Source organism: Delphinus delphis, chromosome 2 (genome assembly GCF_949987515.2).
Source record: "Delphinus delphis chromosome 2, mDelDel1.2, whole genome shotgun sequence".
Taxonomy (NCBI): domain Eukaryota; kingdom Metazoa; phylum Chordata; class Mammalia; order Artiodactyla; family Delphinidae; genus Delphinus; species Delphinus delphis.
The window spans coordinates 140778704-140798835 of record NC_082684.1 but is presented as its reverse complement, the minus strand read 5'-3'; the positions used below and the strand labels follow the sequence as shown (position 1 = coordinate 140798835).

Here is a 20132-nt window from a genome sequence, read left to right as displayed (position 1 = left end):
ATTTCTTATCTAACTCCTGGGACCAGATGTGTTTCACAATACAGAATTTTTCAAATTTTAGAAAGGCAATACAGTTCATATACCACATAGCTTGTACCCCTCCAGTGAAGTCTGGAGCAGCACCTCATAATCAAATACATTAATTTTGCTACAGCCAAACTCATTTACACAAATAGAATAAAGACCACAAATAGCCTCATGTCAGTTCAGTTCAGATTTTGCTGTCAAATGTTGCTGTCGCAAACTTACAAAAAACCTTCTGGCTTTCAGGGCTTTTTCAATTTTTGAATTTTGTTAGGGACAGAGGGTCTGCAGTATACAAAAACAAAACAAACAAAAAGTTTTTCCGAAGGCTTTTTCAGTGCAAAGAGATGCTCAATGTTGAGTATTTGAATGATACAGCCTTGTAATGGAAGCATAAATTCAAGAACGATAAGCCTAAATTTCTACTATAGGCACAATTACTGAGAAAAATGGGCTCCCTCTGTTCCAGGGAGTCTCAATTTCTTTTCAGAGTCAATACACACATAGCATAGAATCCTCTTTCATCAGTATTAATCGTCATTCTCACAGGGATTCTCAAACAAAAGGGCTTGTGCCTCAAGGATAGATGATTTTGATATGAGTAATCTCCTATCCCTTAAAAATCTTTGGTTTTCTCCCCAGTAAAAAGATGGTTCTTCTAGCTCTGGCAGTAATTGCAATTCTGTAATTTAACTGCAGAGCTCTTCAAGAGTTTGATTACTTTAAATCCAGAGCATTAACTTTTGGGTCCCAGGTGTACCTTAGAAATATACAGAAACCACTGTGAAAAATACAGATGTCCAGACAACACCACATCAATACATTTAGAGGCCCACAGCACCAAAAGGGTGATAGTCATCTCCCTTATACATAATTCAAAATAAAAACAATACTAAATCATGAAACACGTGTAAAGAAATCCATCCTAGATCAGATTTTTCTTATGAGTCTTTGAATCTTTTGTGCTTTTTTACATTTTGATGCCCCTGTTTTGCTATATTCCTCAGGCTATTCTTCCTAGTGGATAACCCAGTACCGGGAAAGCCTTCAGACTTGTAGTCTGAGTTCCCAGTGGGAGGAGGTGGAGGACGGGAGACAAAAAAACGGAGAGACAGAGACAGATGGGGTGGAAGCCCCCCAAACTGCCGTGCAGTCTAAGAAAGGTTCTGCAAGGCCACTGAGGAGTCTTCAAGCCGAAGTCGGCTGTCAGAGGAGCTCCCTGTCTCCCAGGGGTGGGCCTGCCCAGCATCCTTGCCACCCACAGTCAGCGACTGACAGAAAGCATGGAAGACATGGCAAGTGGGGCCACAAATTCAAAGTGTGGCAGCTGGTCACATCTGTTCTCTGTATTCTCTCAGTATTGAAGATCTGTGCCACTGGTCTCCAGTGTGGTAAAGGGGCTCCACACCCCCAGGAAAAACCTTTTCCTGCCTAGCATCTTTTTTTTTTTTTTTTTTTAATTAATTTTGGCTGCGTTGGGTCTTCATTGCTGTGTGCAGGCTTTCTCTAGTTGTGCGTGAGCAGGGGGCTACTCTTCACTATGGTGCACAGGCTTCTCATTGTGGTGGCTTCTCTTGTTGCAGAGCACGGGCTCTAGGCACACAGGCTCCATTAGTTGTGGCACGCGGGCTCAGTAGTTGTGGCTCGCGGGCTCTAGAGCGCAGGCTCAGTAGCTGTGGCACACGGGCTTAGTTGCTCTGTGGCATGTGGAATCTTCCTGGACCAGGGATTGAACCAGTGTCCCCTGCATTGGCAGGAGGATTCTTAACCACTGCGCCACCAGGGAAGCCCCTGCCTAGTATCTTTTGAAGCTCTTGGGAACTAAATTCGATATCCTGTGACAAACCATAGTGGAAAAGAATACGAAAAAGAATATATATACATACATACATATATATGTATAACAGAGTCACTCTGATGTACAGCAGAAATTAACACAACATTGTAAGTCAACTATACTTCAATAAAAATTTTTTTAAAAAGCTCTCTGTAACTATTAAACTAAGTTCTCACAAAAAGTAAAAGCAAGTATTATTGAGTATGTAACATAAACCCACAAAGTTTTCACACCTGTAAACAACGCACCAAATGTTTTATTTCTCTCATATGCAAGCAGTTGACTCTCAAAGCATTTAAAAAAACACAATAGACATTATTACACTTTATTAATGAATTACTTCTGTCCCAGGGGATTAAATCAAGTAAAAATGGTACAAATATTTGGAATTTTATTTCTGAGCCAACTGAGATGATGAATTTATGGGTTTCTATAAATTACTTTTTCTTAGTTCAATGTTTTGTACATGCCATCAGTACAATATAATTACTTAAATATTTAGGATATTGTCAATAGCTGTGATTCATATGAAAAATATAATCAGATACCTCAAATTCCTGATTAAGTCAGTTTTAAAAGGCACAAAATATTAGTACACTTGAATAAAGTGCAATTAACAGAAATTCTGCTCAAACCTAGAAGTTTTGAATGTAATACTTTCCTTGACAGAAAAAAAAAGTGATGGTGAAAAAGGCAAAGACCACCATAACATATCAAATATTTAGGGCATTAGTTATTATACCCTTTGTTTTGGAGTCTACTGTAAATTTATAACTAGGAAAATTTTTTAAAGTTGTAAGGGCAGCCTTAAAAAACAAGAATAAGGATAGTAGAAACATTACCACACATATCAGCAAAAACAGAGCAAACGAAGTTTGTGCACAACTTCATTTCATCATTAATTCAGTGATTTGAAGTAAATGCCATGTTAAAAACCATGAGCAAATTTAAAGATTCATCCAAGGAAATTAAGTACTTTTGAGCATTTTTTAAAAAGCTTTAATAGGCAGTGCATCTCTGACCAGCACAAATGGGATGCAGAAAGAACAAAAATGAGAGTGTATGGAGCTGATTCTTACAGGCCTGCTCGCTCAAAGGATACTACCAATGATTTTCCTCAGTGTTGTTAGATGCCTTACTTTATTTATATATAAAGCAGCTAGAGCTCTTTCATTATTCCTACTAAGTATTTAAAATACATTTCTACATATGCATTAAAATTAAGTGTTAATTATGATGCCCTTAAAAATCTTTCAACTTATAAAATACAAGTTCTAGAAATATAAAAATATTCATTTTTTTCATGTTTCTGACTCTTGAAAAACTTAAAGTGCAATATTTTCATGCATCAGCACATTGATCATGCCATATAAGTTCATCTCGAAACAGCATGTAAATAATTTCCAAAACTTCCAGAGAACAGAGTATAGATATTTTAAGGTTTGATTTTCCATTTGTCTTTATATTACAGTGCAAGGAGGAAAAATAAGTGCCAAATCAAAACGTGTTTTTATTAGGAGAAAATAATGCTTTCATGAAAAGAAAATAGGAAACATGTCATGTCTCCCTTTAGTGGTTTTTCTTAAGTCAATCACCTGGTTTACCAAAAATGTTGTATCAGTTCAATTATTGAACAAAATATACAACATTTGTTCAAAGACTTGTCCATAAAAGCTCTCACAGAACACTAGTCATTCTAAGCTCCTTTCTTATTTTTCAGTATGGACTTTAATTAAAAACAAGCTATTACCCTTTGTTTCACAATTTTAATGGAAATTTCACTCTGAGTTTAAAGTGATATTTCTTTAAGGGTCTGACCCATCCAGGTGGCAGTGTAGAAGTGGACTACTATCATACACACAGCTACAAAATTAGAGCCAAAACTAAGGGGGAAAAATGGAAAATCCAAAACTAACTACTCTAGAAAAAAACTCCAAAACTAAAGGCTTCCTTGAAGAAGAGTGGTTTACAGACAAGACTGTGATTGGTTTTTCTCCCAGCTGCAGCCCCCTGGGATCTGTGATTAAGATGGTATTTGGGGCCTGAGAAGTTTCAGTGATGATTGCTTCATCAATTTTTGCTGTTGTCTCATTGACCATGCATCCTCAATGGCACGACATGCTCTCTGGAAAACAAAATATTTACCATGAATGGTAAAGACAAGTACAGGCTCACATGGTGGAGGAGAAAGGGACAAAACCAAGGGTATGAGCTCTCCACACAGGTCCAAAGACAAGAATACACAGTTAATACACGTCATGCTAAGACCCTTCTGCCCTGTTAAGCCCACAACATATTATTTTAAGCATATATACCCATCCAAAGCTATAACTAGTAGATCTTTTGGGAAAAGTAATAAGTATTGTTAATTATAACATTTTATTTCAACTTGCAGTGAAAACACTGAGAGGGCATTCTTTAAAATAAATCGTTTACCTCTGCTGTGGTGGTATCCTGCAGGTAAATTTTCTGGACACAGCCTTGATTGGCACTGTCTCTTTTTTGGAACAGACCTTGTTTCTGTTTCAAAACAAACAATGACAGGAAAGAAATTATTATGGGGAAGAAAAAAAATCATAACCTTTAACTGAGTGCTTAAATGTCAACTCTATTTTATAATCACTAGACTAACCAAATACACATATTCGGTATGATAAGAAATAAATCATTTTGGTACAAGGATAGTGGTTCCATATGTGAGTTGTTAGAATTTATGAAATTGGATGAGTATATATCTATCTGCATAAAATGATGGCTTTCTGCAGGCAATGATAAATAGCCTACAGAAATACCACTTGGTAACTCATCACATCTGACAAATCAAAAAACCCTTCCTTCATTTTCTTGGCCGATAGATAAAATTCTTATATAATGTAAAACACACTGAGTCAATTCTCACCACTGATGTGAAAGAAAAGTGATAACTGAGGAAACTGTAATATACATGCATAGTGACACAATCTTTCCTAGTCTAAAAACTATGTTTCATATACCAAGGCATTTCAATTTTGAAACTCTACAATGAGGTAAGGCTGAAATACAAAATGGAATGGTTTCATGGTAGTTTCTTTTACTTGTAAAGTTGTATGAAAAGAAAGTAAATTAAAGGATAATAGTACTTATATCTCTAACTACTGAATTTTATGATAAACATTTTTCAGATAGCTTCAGGAATAGAGATATTGTTTAGGAAATATCCTAAACAATAAAAAATTATTGTTTAGGAAAAAATATAGAAATTACCATCTTTGGAATAGTAATTTCTAGTTTTTTTTAAAGGGGTGAAAATAAGTTTATATCATATATAATAAAAATTATACATTTCAAAGTAAAGTGAGTCTACGAACTAAGCAAAAGATGGGGCATCATTTTTGGTAATTATTTGCTATATAATTAAAAAGTTTTTCCATAGAAAATGTAGAGGAAAGACATGAAAGCATTATTACATAATTAAAATGCATTAGCCTTCTATAAATGTCAGATATTATTAAATGTGAGTGTTTTAGACATAATATTTATAATAATCTCCTAAAAGCCTAAAATGGGGAATCTTTCCAGAAGTATTTAAGATTATAGCAAAATAGTATCCATATGAAGTTAAAAAAAAACCCTTCTACTCAATAATGCTTTATTCTACCAAAAAGTAACCTAATTCTTTCAGTGAACAAATTTAATATTTCACTCAATGCAATCAAGGACTGTCAGAAACTAAAGTACAGAACACAAATACAGCTTTCCTTACTTTTCAGCATATAATAATAATAATACTTCAAACATTTTATTCAGTTAACTATAAAACAGAGTCAGAAAGCACTGGTTTCCATTCATTTAACAAACTCCTGGTTCTAAAGGTGTGATTCATGTTTTCTTACCTCAACTGAAATTTTGAGTAGATTTCCATCAACAATAGGAGACTGTACAAAATCTTCAAATGGATATTGCCAGTCTACGGACACATGGCCTAGGATTTCAACTTCCTTTATACACAACACTCGTCTATTTTGCAAAAGGAAACAAAAACACATAGGCAGTGATAAAGACAGTTAATTACTCTAATATTTCACTCTGCTGGACAGTGTTACTTGCTCAGTAAGCATTATAACCTGGCACACTAAAAAATGTATGCTTCACATTAAAAAAAAAAAAAAGGTAACTGTCAAATAAAGAGCAAACATGGCACAAGTAACAAAGCAGACCTTCAAAAATTCCCCTTCTGCCAATCTTGCAAAATTCAGAAAAGTGTCTTTTTTTAATTTTTTTTAACTGAACAGAAAACTGAAATCATGCTCTTTAAAACACATAAGGAACAGACTATACTCTCATCTGGGAAGCAATAAAGGCAGAAGCCCCTGAAATGTTTTACTTGGAAAATTATTAATTGCTTTTTACTGTCAATCACATATGCCTTTTAATCAAGAAAGAAATGTCACAAACCTCAAATGTCAGCAAAGATTCACGTTAGGCCTACTAATAAATATCAGGTTTGAACACTTTAATACTGATGTACTATATCACAGAGTGAGTATCCCATTTTACTCAAAAGCAATTAAAAAAAAATTCACAGAATCCTTAAAGGGCATCCACATTGATTTCCCAGTGTGTGATTCAGATTTGTTACTGATGTAACTATACTTGATTCTAAAGTTTCTATTACAGAAAGCAAAACTAGGAAAGTAGAACTGTTCATTCTACAAATGTGTATGGTGCTGGAGAAACAAAGAAGACAAGGTTTCCGCTTGAGAGGTACCCATAGGCTATAAGGGGAAATAAACCTGCAAATAAATGCTACAGCACAGTTAGATAAGAACAATAGCAGAGTGTGTAGGAAATTCTTTTGGCACACGGGAGAGAGGGACTGACCGTGGTGACAAAGTAGGTAGTGTTAAGAGCTGATTCTTGAAAGGAAGAAGTTCTCTAGGTAGGAAAGGGAAATTATACTCTAGACAAAGGAAACAGTGCATTAACGTATATAGGAGTACAAAACAGGGAAGATCTGGGACTTCCTTGGTGGCACAGTGGTTAAGAATCCGCCTGCCAATGCAGGGGACATGGGTTTGAGTCCTGGTCTGGGAAGATCCCACATGCCGTGGAGCATCTAAGCCCATGCACCACAACTACTGAGCCTGCGCTCCAGAGTGCGTGAGCCACAACTACTGAACCTGCGTGCTTAGAGTCCGCGCTCCACAACAAGAGAAGCCACCGCAATGAGAAGCCCACGCACCACAATGAAAAGTAGCCCCTGCTCGCCACAAGTAGAGAAAGCCTGCGTGCAGCAACGAAGACCCAATGCAGCCAAAAACAAATAAATAAAATTAATTAATTTAAAAAATGTTTAAAATATATTTCTTAAAAAAAAAAGGGAAGATTTATCTGAGGAATGTGGAGGTCTGTAGCTGGACTACTGGATATATACAGAGGTGAGAAAATTAGCTTAGAGCCAGATCTTGAAGGATTTTTGTTTTTTGGTTTTTTCTGCAGGGGTCGGGGGGTGGGGGAGGCTTTCAAGAAATTTTGACTTTGGCTGTGAGAGGAAGAGCTAGATTCTAGATGTTTATAAGGTAGAGTTGAATGAACTTGGTGACCAATGGGGTGAGGACTGATACAGACCCCTGGCACTGTATTTTTCAGCACAGGTGCTACTGAAATTGCGGGACTGTGTTGTGCACTGTAGGAAGTACAGCAACCCTGGCCCCAGGCTACTAAGCGCCTGCAGGGCCTCTAATCATTGCAACAACTTCCAACACCCCTACACATTCCAAACAGTCTCTAGGAAGTGGACTCCACCCCCCACCTCCTGCCTAGTAGAGAATCAGATGATGGAGCTAAGAGTTAAAGATAGCTATTACAAATCACTGCATCAAACACAATTCACCATTCTGATTGTCTTAAAACTCTACTCTTGACCATCGTACTCTTGAACAATATTATTGTTCTCCTGCCACCATGCCACCTTCAATCTCCTTCACTTTCTTCCTCCTGCACCATGTTTGCCAGAGTGCAAATCTTGGTCTTCTTCTGTTTAACATATTCTCTCAGGATGGTTTCTTAGATCTCAACTCCAGATCTTTACCCAAACTCCAATTATCTGTATACCTATTCCAGGTATAACCTGCATCTATATGTCTCCCTGACTACTGAGGCACCTCTACTTTGATATCTCAAAGCTATGTCAAACTCATTAAGCTCAAAACAGAAACAAAATCATCATCGTTTCCCTCAAATTACTGTAAATGGTACTCAGGCCAAAACAGCAAAGTCATCTTGTATTCCCTTCTCTTCCATATTCAGTCACCCAACCCTGGTCTCTTAAGGCTACCCACTCATATCTAAGGGAGACTGTCATTGCATTGGTCAGGAATATTATTTTTCTAATTGCCTCCTGAAAAGCTCTATAAGGGATTAGATTTCAAATTACTATGATTTTTCAATTTATCTGAAGAAAAAACAGATGTATAATGTACACATTAATATTCCTACCAAATGCCTAAATCAAACAAGCACTAAAGTATTACATATTACCAAAAAAAAAAGAAAACAAAAAACCCCCCACTGATTTCCACTGCTTAGTGCTGAATTACATAAAAAGCATAAAAACTACTTTTTAGATTGTTTTGTGAATATTTTACTTCTTAATTAATGGGCAAATCAGAAGACTAGTTAACTCTCTCTTAGAAACAGCTTGTAGGTTTAAGCCTGAACCCTAATGCTTTCCTTTCTCTCCTTGCCACCTAAATATATTTAAATGCAATAGTAAGGAATCTAATGCAGATGTTACCTACTGTAAGTGCTTTGCTTTAGTCCTACAAAATACATAAATTAGAATGTTTTGAAAATTATTAATCTATAATTAGAATAAGTGATGTAAGGTAAATCTCAGGAAAATAAACTTAGTAGTTTACTCCAAGTTCTTTTATTGGGAAAAATTATCTACCACTCCCAAAATACTTAGAAAAAACTGGAACACAAAGAAATAATACCAGCCTTTTAAAAGGTATGCTAATCATCCAAAATAAAACCTCGTGAGAAAAAGTGATTCATGAGTTCACCCTCCATAACGGGATTTATAATTCACATATAAAGGCATCACTGGTGCACTTATAAAGTCTATTCTAGACTCCGTCTCTCAGAAGTTGTATAACTTGATTAAGCCCCTAAACCATGCTAAGTCTCAGTTTCAGCATCTCCAAAATGAGAGGGTCAGAGTCGATGACCTCAAAGGACCTATCCAGATCTGTATTTCTGTGATTCTATGACAATGAACATTTCGCAGTTGAAGCATAGTTATCTAAATCCTCTGCCATTTTAATCTCCAAAATTCTTATCATCTATATAGTCAGCATTTTAAAAAACGTCACTTGAAGTCAATACCTATTTGTAACCATAAGGTTTGTCCTCTTCCTTCCCAGAATAACACAGTGGTATTGGTAAGTCTCTCCTTCTAACTTTTTGATATGATTCTGAAAAGAAAAGAAGACTCAAGATTTGGGTTGTACATGCATCCAAATAGTATTTCCAATACTCTATATTAGCTAATCATAATAACAGTACCAGTTAGGAAAAAATTGTTAAAACCAAAAGCACAATTCTATAGATTGGCACGTGAAGCTAGAAAAATATTCATAGTATAAATTAACTTTCACTGTGCCTTAAAAGACAAATAAGTATTAAACACTAAGTGATCTTCTAATAAAATACATCTTGTTGCATAACTCAGAAGCTTTTAAATATTTACCAGAAATAATCAGACATTTTCATTAATATGAACCTATACTAAAACTGGACATTAACATTACAGGGGTCTTTACCCTGGGGTCCACGGAAGGACTTTGGGAGGTCTATGAACTACCATAACAGAATATAAAATTTTGAAAATGTATTTCTGAACTTTTTTCAAAGGACAGTTCATACTTTTCATCAGATTTTTAAAAGGGGTCTGTGATCCTTCTCAAAGGTTAAGAACCACTAATTTACAGAGAGGTAGATATACACATAATAAAATTCCAAGATAACTGATATTTAATATTTTTGAATATTTGGTCTTATACATTAAACATGCATGAGAAGTACAAGCGTGTATTGAATTATATTCCTGGTAGAAAAGAAAATTTAATTACAATCTTAATACAAACATGAAGAATTTCTAAGATTTCAAAGAGCTGGCACAACTTATTACTAAAGACAATTACAAGCATAAAATAATTCAAGTATAAATAGTAGCGCATTAAAATACATTTATTTTTTAACTATCTTCAAAACTATTGTGACTTTAGTCAACACACATTAAAATTAATGAAGTTATTTTTATAATTAATGCTAATGAAATATTATTGACATTATATATAATAATTAAAAATCAGATGAGATAATATATATGAAAATATAAAACATAAACATACCTATAAGATATTAACATTTTATAACCAAGAATACAATATCAATATTATCAAAAGGAGAATATGATCAATAATAATCACAAGCAGAGAAAGCACACTTGATTATTATTTCAAATACATATTGTTTTAAAGATCCTTGGTTCCCAGTCATTCCTTGACAATTACAAAAAGCCATGAACAAGGAAGATGAATCCCCAGAGAATGGGGTCTCAACCTTGGAATGAGTCTCAGAGAGAAGTGGAGTTTAATAGTCACTTGTTTCCCATCTTCCCTGTGTGAATTAGCTAAAATCTTTTAACATTTATACCTTAATTCCTTTAAAGAGAATATGGGAAATGAATATAACAATTTAGTGCTTTTACTTTCAGCTTTGAAATTTAAATGTTAAAATATTTAGATTTGAGATGAAATGTGCAAGAAATACTACCCACTTTCCATCTTGTATGCATTTTCATTAGTTATCAGGCTTTGCACTTTAAAAAAACTGAAGCTTTTAAAGTATATTTATCACCATAATACATTATAGAAACTTGGTTTCCAGCACTTCTAAAACCCACTGCACTCTGAGATTCAGTCTTTGTGGCAGATTAGTTTATAAAATATTTACTCTCCCTTCCCAAAATGCAACTTGAAGAATTTACAATATTTAGCAAAACCATTCAATTTTTTCAAGTAAATTCTAAGGAAATAATATAAGATATGAAAAAGCATTATGTTTAATGATGTTTATCACAGCATTCTTACTGTTAGTAAAATAACAGAAACAACTTTAATGTCAAGAACTGGGAATGGTCAAATATACGAGGTAAATTTACCTCAACAGATGGTAACGCAAGAATTAAGAATGAAGCATTTCTAAGAACATGGAAAAATATAATTAAAACAAAAAATCAAGGAACACCATTTAAAATATTATATAATCATAACTATGTGAATCAAGATGAATATTAAATAAAAATTGGCTATATAAATATATATGTCTGTGTGTAAATATATATGTGTGTGTGTGTGTCATGATAATTATCCTAGGAGAACAGAGGATAAGTAAAAGAGTATATCCTATGAAAACATAGTATATAATTCAGTAACTTTCAAAGCTCAGTATTAAATTAAAGAATACAGAGCAATACTCAGGAGAAAAAGAAAATGGGATAAATCAAAAGATTCCCAAATAAATTATTTAGAATGTACCCACATTACACTAAGCACTAGGAGGACATAATTTACCCTCAAGTGCTCTTTAATATTTACACATTTTGTTATACTAGGTCCCTTAAGGACAGAAGTCTCCTTTCTTCTCTATATCAAACACAGTCTAGATTATCAAATACTTTGTACCCAACTAACTGATTACAGCAAAGTGGGCAAGGGATGAAACAGCCTAAATTTCTTAATTATCCATGCCTACCCTTGCTACCCAAGGAAGAAAATTACCAATTCCTGTTCTTAATGTACAATCATTCTATTTCTTCCAGTTCTCATATCTTAACAAAAACTACTAAATCAGATGACTATATTTAGCTAAAATAATAGTTTCTTGAAGCTTTGTGCTTACTGACATGCAGTTGTAAAAAGGGACATCATGAGGAAAAGAATAACATAAAGAGCTAAACAATCAAAAAGTAAACAATAAAGAAAAGAATTTTAACAAGTTATAAGATTTTCCATAAGTCTCATTAAGACTGTAATATATCCAGGAAAATTAAAAATCATTAGTTTTACCTAAGAAGGAAGAATAATTATTAGTGATGATTTAAGACAGAATCTTGAATTAGTTACTGTGCTTGATTCTCACAGAAACTGTACATGAGGCAACATTTTTGCCAACCCTCAATTATTCAGGCACAAGAAAAGTCTGTCAGCTATAGTTTTAGGCTAGTCTTTGAAGGTCATTCTTTCTTCTTGAAAGAGTCCTTGTTTTAAATATGAAGGATTCAATTTATTCTTTTGATAACTATAGTTTAAAAAATATATAATCCAACTGAACAGTTGTGTTCAGTTCACATACATAAAGAACACATAATAGACTGAACATAAGAATTGATTTTTTTCCCCAACTTTACCAGAAATGCACATGATTACCGTAAGAAAAGATGAAATTCTCAAAATGATAGTAAAAGTATCCACTTGTGAGTTCAATAAAGTGTTCCTCCAACTAAATGTAAAAGAGAGTTGATTTCCTATGTCCTTTCATCTTTTATATTGACCTCTTATTCCTGTACAGTATTACCAGGAATATCATAATTTTTATCTGTAGTCAAGCCACTACAATAAAAAGTTCAGATAGAGGTGAGAAATGTAAAGAAAACTTCATTTTAATGGACTCTCACTCTAAATAAATCAGGACAGTCAATTAATACCACAGTTTGTTTTGATTTTTAAGGATGAAATCAAGTAGTAGTATAGAAAACATTTACTCCTGTATTTCCAGTTCTTGCTGTGTAGGCAGAAAAAGAAAGAAAATAAAGTTAGAAGCATGCAGAAAGATAAAATATAATCACATACTATAAAAATCAAAGTCTAAGAAAAATGAAGAGTCATTTTATTTTAAAGTCAAAGTAGGAAAATATTACTAATTTTATTTTGGAGGAAAGCTAGTCATGGGAGAATAGCAATTTACATATGTGTGTATTATTTAAATACAGTAAAATTAAAACTAAAATAAAAGCCAAAAAAATCCTTAAAAAAGTTTTTAAGGTTTAAAAACATTAAATTGTACATAATCTTTTTTTCTCTCCTCCAGCTTCTGTTTACCTGAATAAATCTAGATTTACAATATAGTCTAAATAAATTAATTTGGTTGGGAGAAAAGGAAGCAGTGAAATTCCAATAATTAGCTACAAAGTAGGAGACCAAAGTTAACAATGCAAACTAAAGGAGCTAACATACAAATAGTAATAAAGCCTATGACTTCTTTTAAGATTATCCTTTCTGCACTAAAAAGCTTTGATCCTGTGCAGAAAAAAAATGATGAGTTACTCCCATTTAATACATTATGCTAATATAATAAAACAAATAAATAATCAAATTCTACCCTACCATCATTCCCTGTGTCATCTTTAAAGAAGTTCATGAACCACGAACTTTAGAAACCACCCATGAAATCCTGATCCTAGAAATCTTTAAAATTAAATTTCACTCATGACCATGAAGAATAGAATTTATACCTCAAATAAATCATAGCCCTCAGATTCCTGTCTGTCATAAGGGCGAATGATGCCGTCCTCATGGATCAGGCGAGGGGAACGGAGCCTGGTCACTTCCTCAGTTGATTCTGCCACCCTGTGTAAGGCAGCAGAGTAAGTACATATAAGAAAACATGTGAGAAACTTTCAAAATAATACAAATATATATGTGTTGATTCAACACTGTACTATGTAACACAGTATATCAATATTTGATAAACAGAGTAATTTTAAATAACTTGCCCAAAATAATGTGACAAGTATTAAAACCAAGTAGGTTTAGGGCTTCCCTGGTGGTGCAGTGGTTGAGAATCTGCCTGCCAATGCAGGGGACACGGGTTCGAGCCCTGGTCTGGGAGGATCCCACATGCCACGGAGCACCTAGGCCCATGAGCCACAACTACTGAGCCTGCACGTCTGGAGATTATGCTCCGCAACAAGAGAGGCCGCGATAGTGAGAGGCCCACGCACCGCGATAAAGAGTGGCCCCCGCTTGCCGCAACTAGAGAAAGCCCGCGCACAGAAACGAAGACCCAGCACAGCCAAAAATAAATTAATTAAAACAAACAAACAAACAAACAAAAAAAACAAGTAGGTTTGACTCCAAGATCCCCACCTTTTCTTAAAGAAAAGAAAATGTCAAAATAATAAAGGCAGGGAGTAGGCCATCCACTCTTTGTATCTGTGGTGTCTAGCACACTGCCTGGCATATAGTAGGGACCAATAAACACTTGCTGAATAAAAGAGAAACTGGCTAATAAAAAAAATCTCTTCTTACTCCTTTCTGGGGGCACTCTACCTTGTGAACCTGTCAGAGCTTTCAATTAGACTTTAAGGTCCTCACGCACAGGCAGAGTATTTAACCTACTTATGTATTCCTGGCAACAATTGGCACACAGACACATGGCTTGCATACAGTGCGCACTTAATTACCTCTGGATTCCTTGGAAGGTGCTGCTGGCCATATCTATTATTCCACCAGTTGGACGAGCCACCGCACCCACAAGCCCTTTTCCAATTCCTTTAAAGAATCCAGCAGCTCCTTCCTTTTTGGCACCTTCATAAAACCAAAGACAATGAAAGAATAGAGATTTTAAAATAAGCAACTTTGAACTCAACAAAAGCCTAAGTCAAATACTGAACTGTTTTACCCAGGAAGTTCCTAGAATTTGACTTTCTAAAGAAGTTGAATTTAATCCTAACATGTGATACAACAGCAGTTTTCAAAGTGTGTTAAAAATGCAAATTATTAGCCCCCACTCCCAGCCAGTAATCTGTGCTTTAACAAGTCCCCAAGGTAATCCCAAGGCACACTCAAATTTTACAACTACTGATCCAGGAGTCTAGTCAGTACCTATAACTGGAAGATCTAAGAACTGACCAGAAAATATTGTGGGTTTTTTTTTTTTTGGCCAACAATCAGGAGATTTTTCAAGCAGTGAACTTTTTAAAAAAATATAAGAACTTTATTAAAATATAATTCAAATACTATATAATTCACCCATTAAAGTATACAAGTTAAATGTTTTTTATAGTATATTCAGAGTTGTGCAACTATCACCATAATCAATTTTAGAAAATCTGTTATTATCTCAAAAAGAAACCCCATACCTATCAGCAATCATTCCCCATCATTTCCCCCTAAACCCTCTTCTCAATCCTATGCAATTTACCTCCTTCCTCCCCACCCTGCAGACCTAGGCAACCACTAACGTACTTTCTATCTGTATGGACTGGCCTATTCTGGTCATTTCCTACAAATGGAATCATACAATATGTGGTCTTTTGTGACTGACTTTTTTCACTTAGAATCATGCTTTCAAGGTTCACCCATCTTGTACTTATATCAATACTTGATTTCTTTTTATAACTGCATAATAACTTATTTGTAAGGATATACCACATTTTGTTTATCCATGCATTAGATGATGGACATTTGGGTTGCTATTACATTCTGGCTGTTATGAATAATGCTTCTATAAACATTTATGTACAAGTTTTTAAAGCAAACATAGCTTTTTAATTCCCTTGGGTATATACCTAACAGTGGGATTGCTGGGTCACAATTATAAACTCTATGTTTATATTCAGTTGTCCCAGCACCATTTGTTGAAAAGGCTATTTTTCTCTATGGAATTATCTTGGCACCCCTGTCAAAAATCAATCTACCATAAAAGTAAGGATGTATTTCTGGAATCTGAATTCTATTCCATTGATCTATATGTGTACCTGTATGCCAGCACCACCTGTCTTGGCTACTTTAACTTTATAGTAAGTTTTCAAATTGGACAGTGTAAGTCCTCCAACTTCCTTCTTTTCTTCCAGATTGTTTTGGCTATTCGGGGTTCCCCAGAATTCCTATACAAATTTTAGAATCTGCTTGTCAATTTCTGCAGAAAACCTAACTGCGATTTTGATAGGGACTGTACTGAATAAAGTAATGTCCTTTTTTTTAATAGGATAAAAAAAAAGAGTCAATTGCTATTGATGGTCCAAGGGACTCTAGTCTAACTATGGCCCTGTTAAAAATAGCATCCAAAGTCTGAGACACAGTCTACTACTTAAACTCTTCACATCCTGAGGAAAGTTATGCTCATTAAACAATTTACCATGTATCAACTCCTCAGACTCTGTACAGGAAGGAAACATTCTCAACCTACCTTCCACTGGCTTTGTTATTATTCCAGTCACTCCACCAACGACTCCCTGAGAGAGAAACCAATCAAGTCAAGCCTGAAAGGAAGGTGCTTAATTTTAAACCAACCACTAGAGGTCTCTACAGACATACTAGAAATAACTTTTTTTTAATGAGGACTTGACAGAGAACAACATGCACATGTGAGCACTATGATTTTTAAAATATTACATCATAGCAAATTTTAAACGGAGCACTTTGTAGAACTTAATAATAGACAAAGGAGTAAAGCAGTAAAGGTGAAAATTTTCTACATCTGACTCTGACACCAATTAGCAGTTGATACAATCTCTTTAAGTCTCAGTTTCCATCCATATCAGTATATGAGTAAGCTGAGAAAATTATACATCTAATTATAAGTTCTAATGAGGTTACTCTATAATCTAGTGAAAGTGTGGAAAACTGAAAATGAAGGGACCTCTGAAGGACAGCAAATATCCCGACAAGTAAAGCACTTTAGAGAATACACAAAACATTACAAATCACTGGCACAAACACAGCAGCTACAGTCTCCTGAATTATCTCCAAAATTTAAAAAATAATATTTGTACATTCTTTAAGTAACTGTCAAGTAATGGTAGTAACTAAAAATACCTGCATATTACATAAACACACAGAAAAGGAACTGAAGGATATATACTATATTGAAAAGATTAGACACCTCTCAGAAGAGGTGAGGGGTAATAAAAGAGTACTTTACAGCCTTACCTATGTTTCCATTACTCGTTTAAAAAAAGAACTTATAAGTTCCTATTATTACCTATAAGGAGGACAGTCATATATTACCTGTATAATTAAACAATATTCGTATATAATTTATAATACCTGTACCTAAAAAGTAGTGAAAGGTAGTTCCTGGTTTATAACCTGTAGCTTGTATGCCTCCCTTCCATAGAAACGGTTGACTGACGATGACCTGAAGAATTCCTCCCACTCGTTACCTCCACATTCCTCCGCTCTACCTGCCCCCTCCCCACTAGTGCTAACCTGCCATCATTACAGTTTTCACTCCAGCTGAGCGCCAAACTAAGTCCAGGAATTGGGGGTAGATCTGATGGTGATAAAGGGAAGGAGAATAAAAAAGGAAACAAAGGCCACAATTTATCACTACTGATACTCTGACAGACGTTTACTCACAAGCAGTATTCCAAGTGCCAAACAACCAGTACATATTCTAAAGTGTATATAAAAGTAAGCATTTCTTGAAGATTCGGCAATAGACTTACACGCAAGAAGCCCTTTCCCCCTTTGGCCAGGCTGTCACCAAAATCTTTAGGCTGCCGACCCATCTCTTCTCTTCTTTTTTGCTGATATTCTTTGTCCATTGTAATTGCTGCCAAACCTTTTCCAACGGAACCGGTGATTCGAGATACCACTCCTGCTGCACCACCTATCAGAAGGTCAAGAGAAGTAAGTCACACTGTTTCTTTAAAGAGCATTACCACAACATACAGCATGCGGCTGCTTTAAACTAACAGGTGCTTAAAATTCTGTCTCATATACAAAAATGCATTTATTTCTTCCATTTCCCACTTAGCAAGAAGAGGAATAAAACTATTTAAAGTACATTGATTCAACACAACAAAGACATATTTAAAAAACTCAGCAGGTCAGTGTTAAATTATTTTCCACTTAAGAACAAGGGAACACATCTTTTAAAAGGATTATTATAAAAATAATCCCTCTTTTATTAAACATAATCATTTGTTTTTCATAAACAATGCATTTTATAATAACTATAATTAAAAATACACACACACACACATACACACACACACACACACACACACAAATATGTGATACATACCAACTGTGTGTCCAAAGAGACTTCTTACTCCAATTACTAACCCCTCAGCAAATTCTTCAGGGCCTTGAACAGCACCCTGGCCGGAAAAAAAAAAAAAAGTTTGCTACTTAAAATTTAAATAAGTTTAAGACTTTGAATCTAATATTTCAGGGTTTCCATGAAGATACAGAATCTGTAAAGATACATAAACATTGTGGTGACAGTTTTCACCTTCTAACCCAAATACTGATGGAATACCTATTGTGTTTGAAGATACCTTCAACCCACATGATCTCAGCAAGCCCTTTAAGATGACAAAAATTGGAGAGGAATAAATCACTGGCTTCAGTCACAATCTGAAGTTGGCCTCCCAGGACCAAGTGCCATCTGACTGCTAAAGCAAGCCACAGTGACAACGAGACTAAGAGCCCACAGTTTCAGCTCTCTTGTTCTCCCCATTTATTCTCTTTATTTTGTCCTTCTAAAACCCTCACCACACTAGGCTCCTGGATCCTTTAAATGGAGGAGAACAGGTTAGAGGAAAGCTTGACTATGAAACAAAGTCAGCTTTTAGTGCCCATTAGTCCTTTCCATAGTGGTGAAACAGCCTTGAAATGGGTCTCAAACTACCTAGCACTCTTCCTTACAACTACATTAAATCCTAGAAAACGTGGGGATGTTTTATTACCCAGACACTAGAAGTGCTCAATTAATTCTAAAACAATCTTTTAATGTCATTTCTAGTAATTTAAAAAAATATATAAAATTGATATATGTTATATGAACATTATTCAGTCCCCAGATACAATTAAAATACAAATTACTTGTCATAAAAAATAGAACATCCATTTTTCTGTACTACACTTAAAATAAATGAAAGATCAATACCTGGAAGGGTTCGTAGAATAAAGCTTCAAATCCTTCTGACAGACCTCTAATTAATCCAAATGGGTTTCCAAGCACATCTAAGCCCAATACAAGGACATACATCTGTTTCAAGAACTACAAGGGAAAAAAAATAAATGAAGTCCTTTACAACTACTGTAAGGAACAACATCATGATGCAGTAAAAAAGTGGGATACTGACTAAATTAGGTTTGTTAAAGGAAAGCACTGCAGAATAACCACCACTACGACCATTAATTGATCTTTCACTATGTGCCAGGCATTATGTTAGTACTTTTACATGGGTCTTTCAAACTGGACAGAACTAAGGTTTGAGGCAAAGTCTGCCATTTGGCAGTTATGTAACCTTGGACAAGTCCCTTAGTCTCTGTAGGCCTTCCTCTTTTCATCTATAAAATGGGAGGTCTATTATACTGACCTTGCATGGCTGAGTATGCATATTAAATGAATATATATTTCAATAACTGGTACTTACTTTTGTTATTATCACTATTTCTATGAACTAGATGGGTTAAAAACAAAAACAAAAAAAAAAGAAAAAATATCCTTATTTGAACATGTAAAAAACATAATGTCTATACACCATAAGAGAAAGGACCTGCCAGCAGAGGAAGGAAAGAGGAATGTCACCCTGGAGTTTCACAGTATAGCAATGGAACCCTAGTGCCCCAAAACAACTACTATGTCTCTGTGCATAGAACTCGAAACATGGAGTAACAGGCAAAGGGAGGAATCTGGCTTCCTCACAATTCTACTAGACTATGCTTAGAAACTATAGTCATTGAAGGAATAAAATGTATTGACTCCTAAGTTACTATTCTTTCCCAAAGTGGTAAATGTACAATTGCAAAGGGAAAAAACACTAAGGGAAACTTTTTAAAAAAGTTTATACGGGGCTGGGGAAAAACTAAAGAAACAGAAATTAATCATTCAGGAAAACTAAGTAATGAGATTGAGAACTGCAGTAAATTAGGTAAACGTCACACACTGTACAATCACATACAAATGTTTTGTTTTGTTATTTTATGAAATATATTCCTTATGAGTTACTATGATAGGAAATTACCTGTTCACTGTAATGTCTAACAACACTCCACATGAGCTGATCTCTGTTGTAAAACTGATATCGAATTTCATAATAAGCAAGTCTGGGAGGAGAAAGTGCCAAAAGTACTAAGATTATTTTTGGAAAAAAAAAAAAGAGACTTAAAATTTCAATGATAATCATTGCTAATTCACAATTAGGTTTGTACACATAATTTCAGATCTTAAATATTAGGATAACAAAACTACTATAAAAATAGTG

General features: G+C 34.8%; 1 protein-coding gene across 2 annotated transcripts in view; it reads right to left on the bottom strand.

Moving 5' to 3' along the window:
• Window positions 1-1501: 1501 nt before the first annotated feature.
• Window positions 1502-20132, bottom strand: part of VPS13C (vacuolar protein sorting 13 homolog C) — a 174676-nt gene continuing 156045 nt past the window's right edge. The window contains exons 73-83 of one of the 2 annotated variants that reach the window (XM_060005858.1): window positions 19893-19974; window positions 18809-18922; window positions 17942-18017; window positions 17361-17524; window positions 16100-16145; window positions 14373-14496; window positions 13422-13536; window positions 9230-9318; window positions 5734-5857; window positions 4298-4381; window positions 1502-3986 (exon numbers count right to left, since the gene is read on the bottom strand). In XM_060005858.1, the coding sequence (XP_059861841.1) occupies window positions 3885-3986; window positions 4298-4381; window positions 5734-5857; window positions 9230-9318; window positions 13422-13536; window positions 14373-14496; window positions 16100-16145; window positions 17361-17524; window positions 17942-18017; window positions 18809-18922; window positions 19893-19974 (1120 nt within the window). In that variant the 3' untranslated portion in view covers window positions 1502-3884. Of the gene's footprint in view, window positions 3987-4297; window positions 4382-5733; window positions 5858-9229; window positions 9319-13421; window positions 13537-14372; window positions 14497-16099; window positions 16173-17360; window positions 17525-17941; window positions 18018-18808; window positions 18923-19892; window positions 19975-20132 lie in introns of those variants that run through there. The other variant, XR_009518476.1, reaches the window with a different exon arrangement.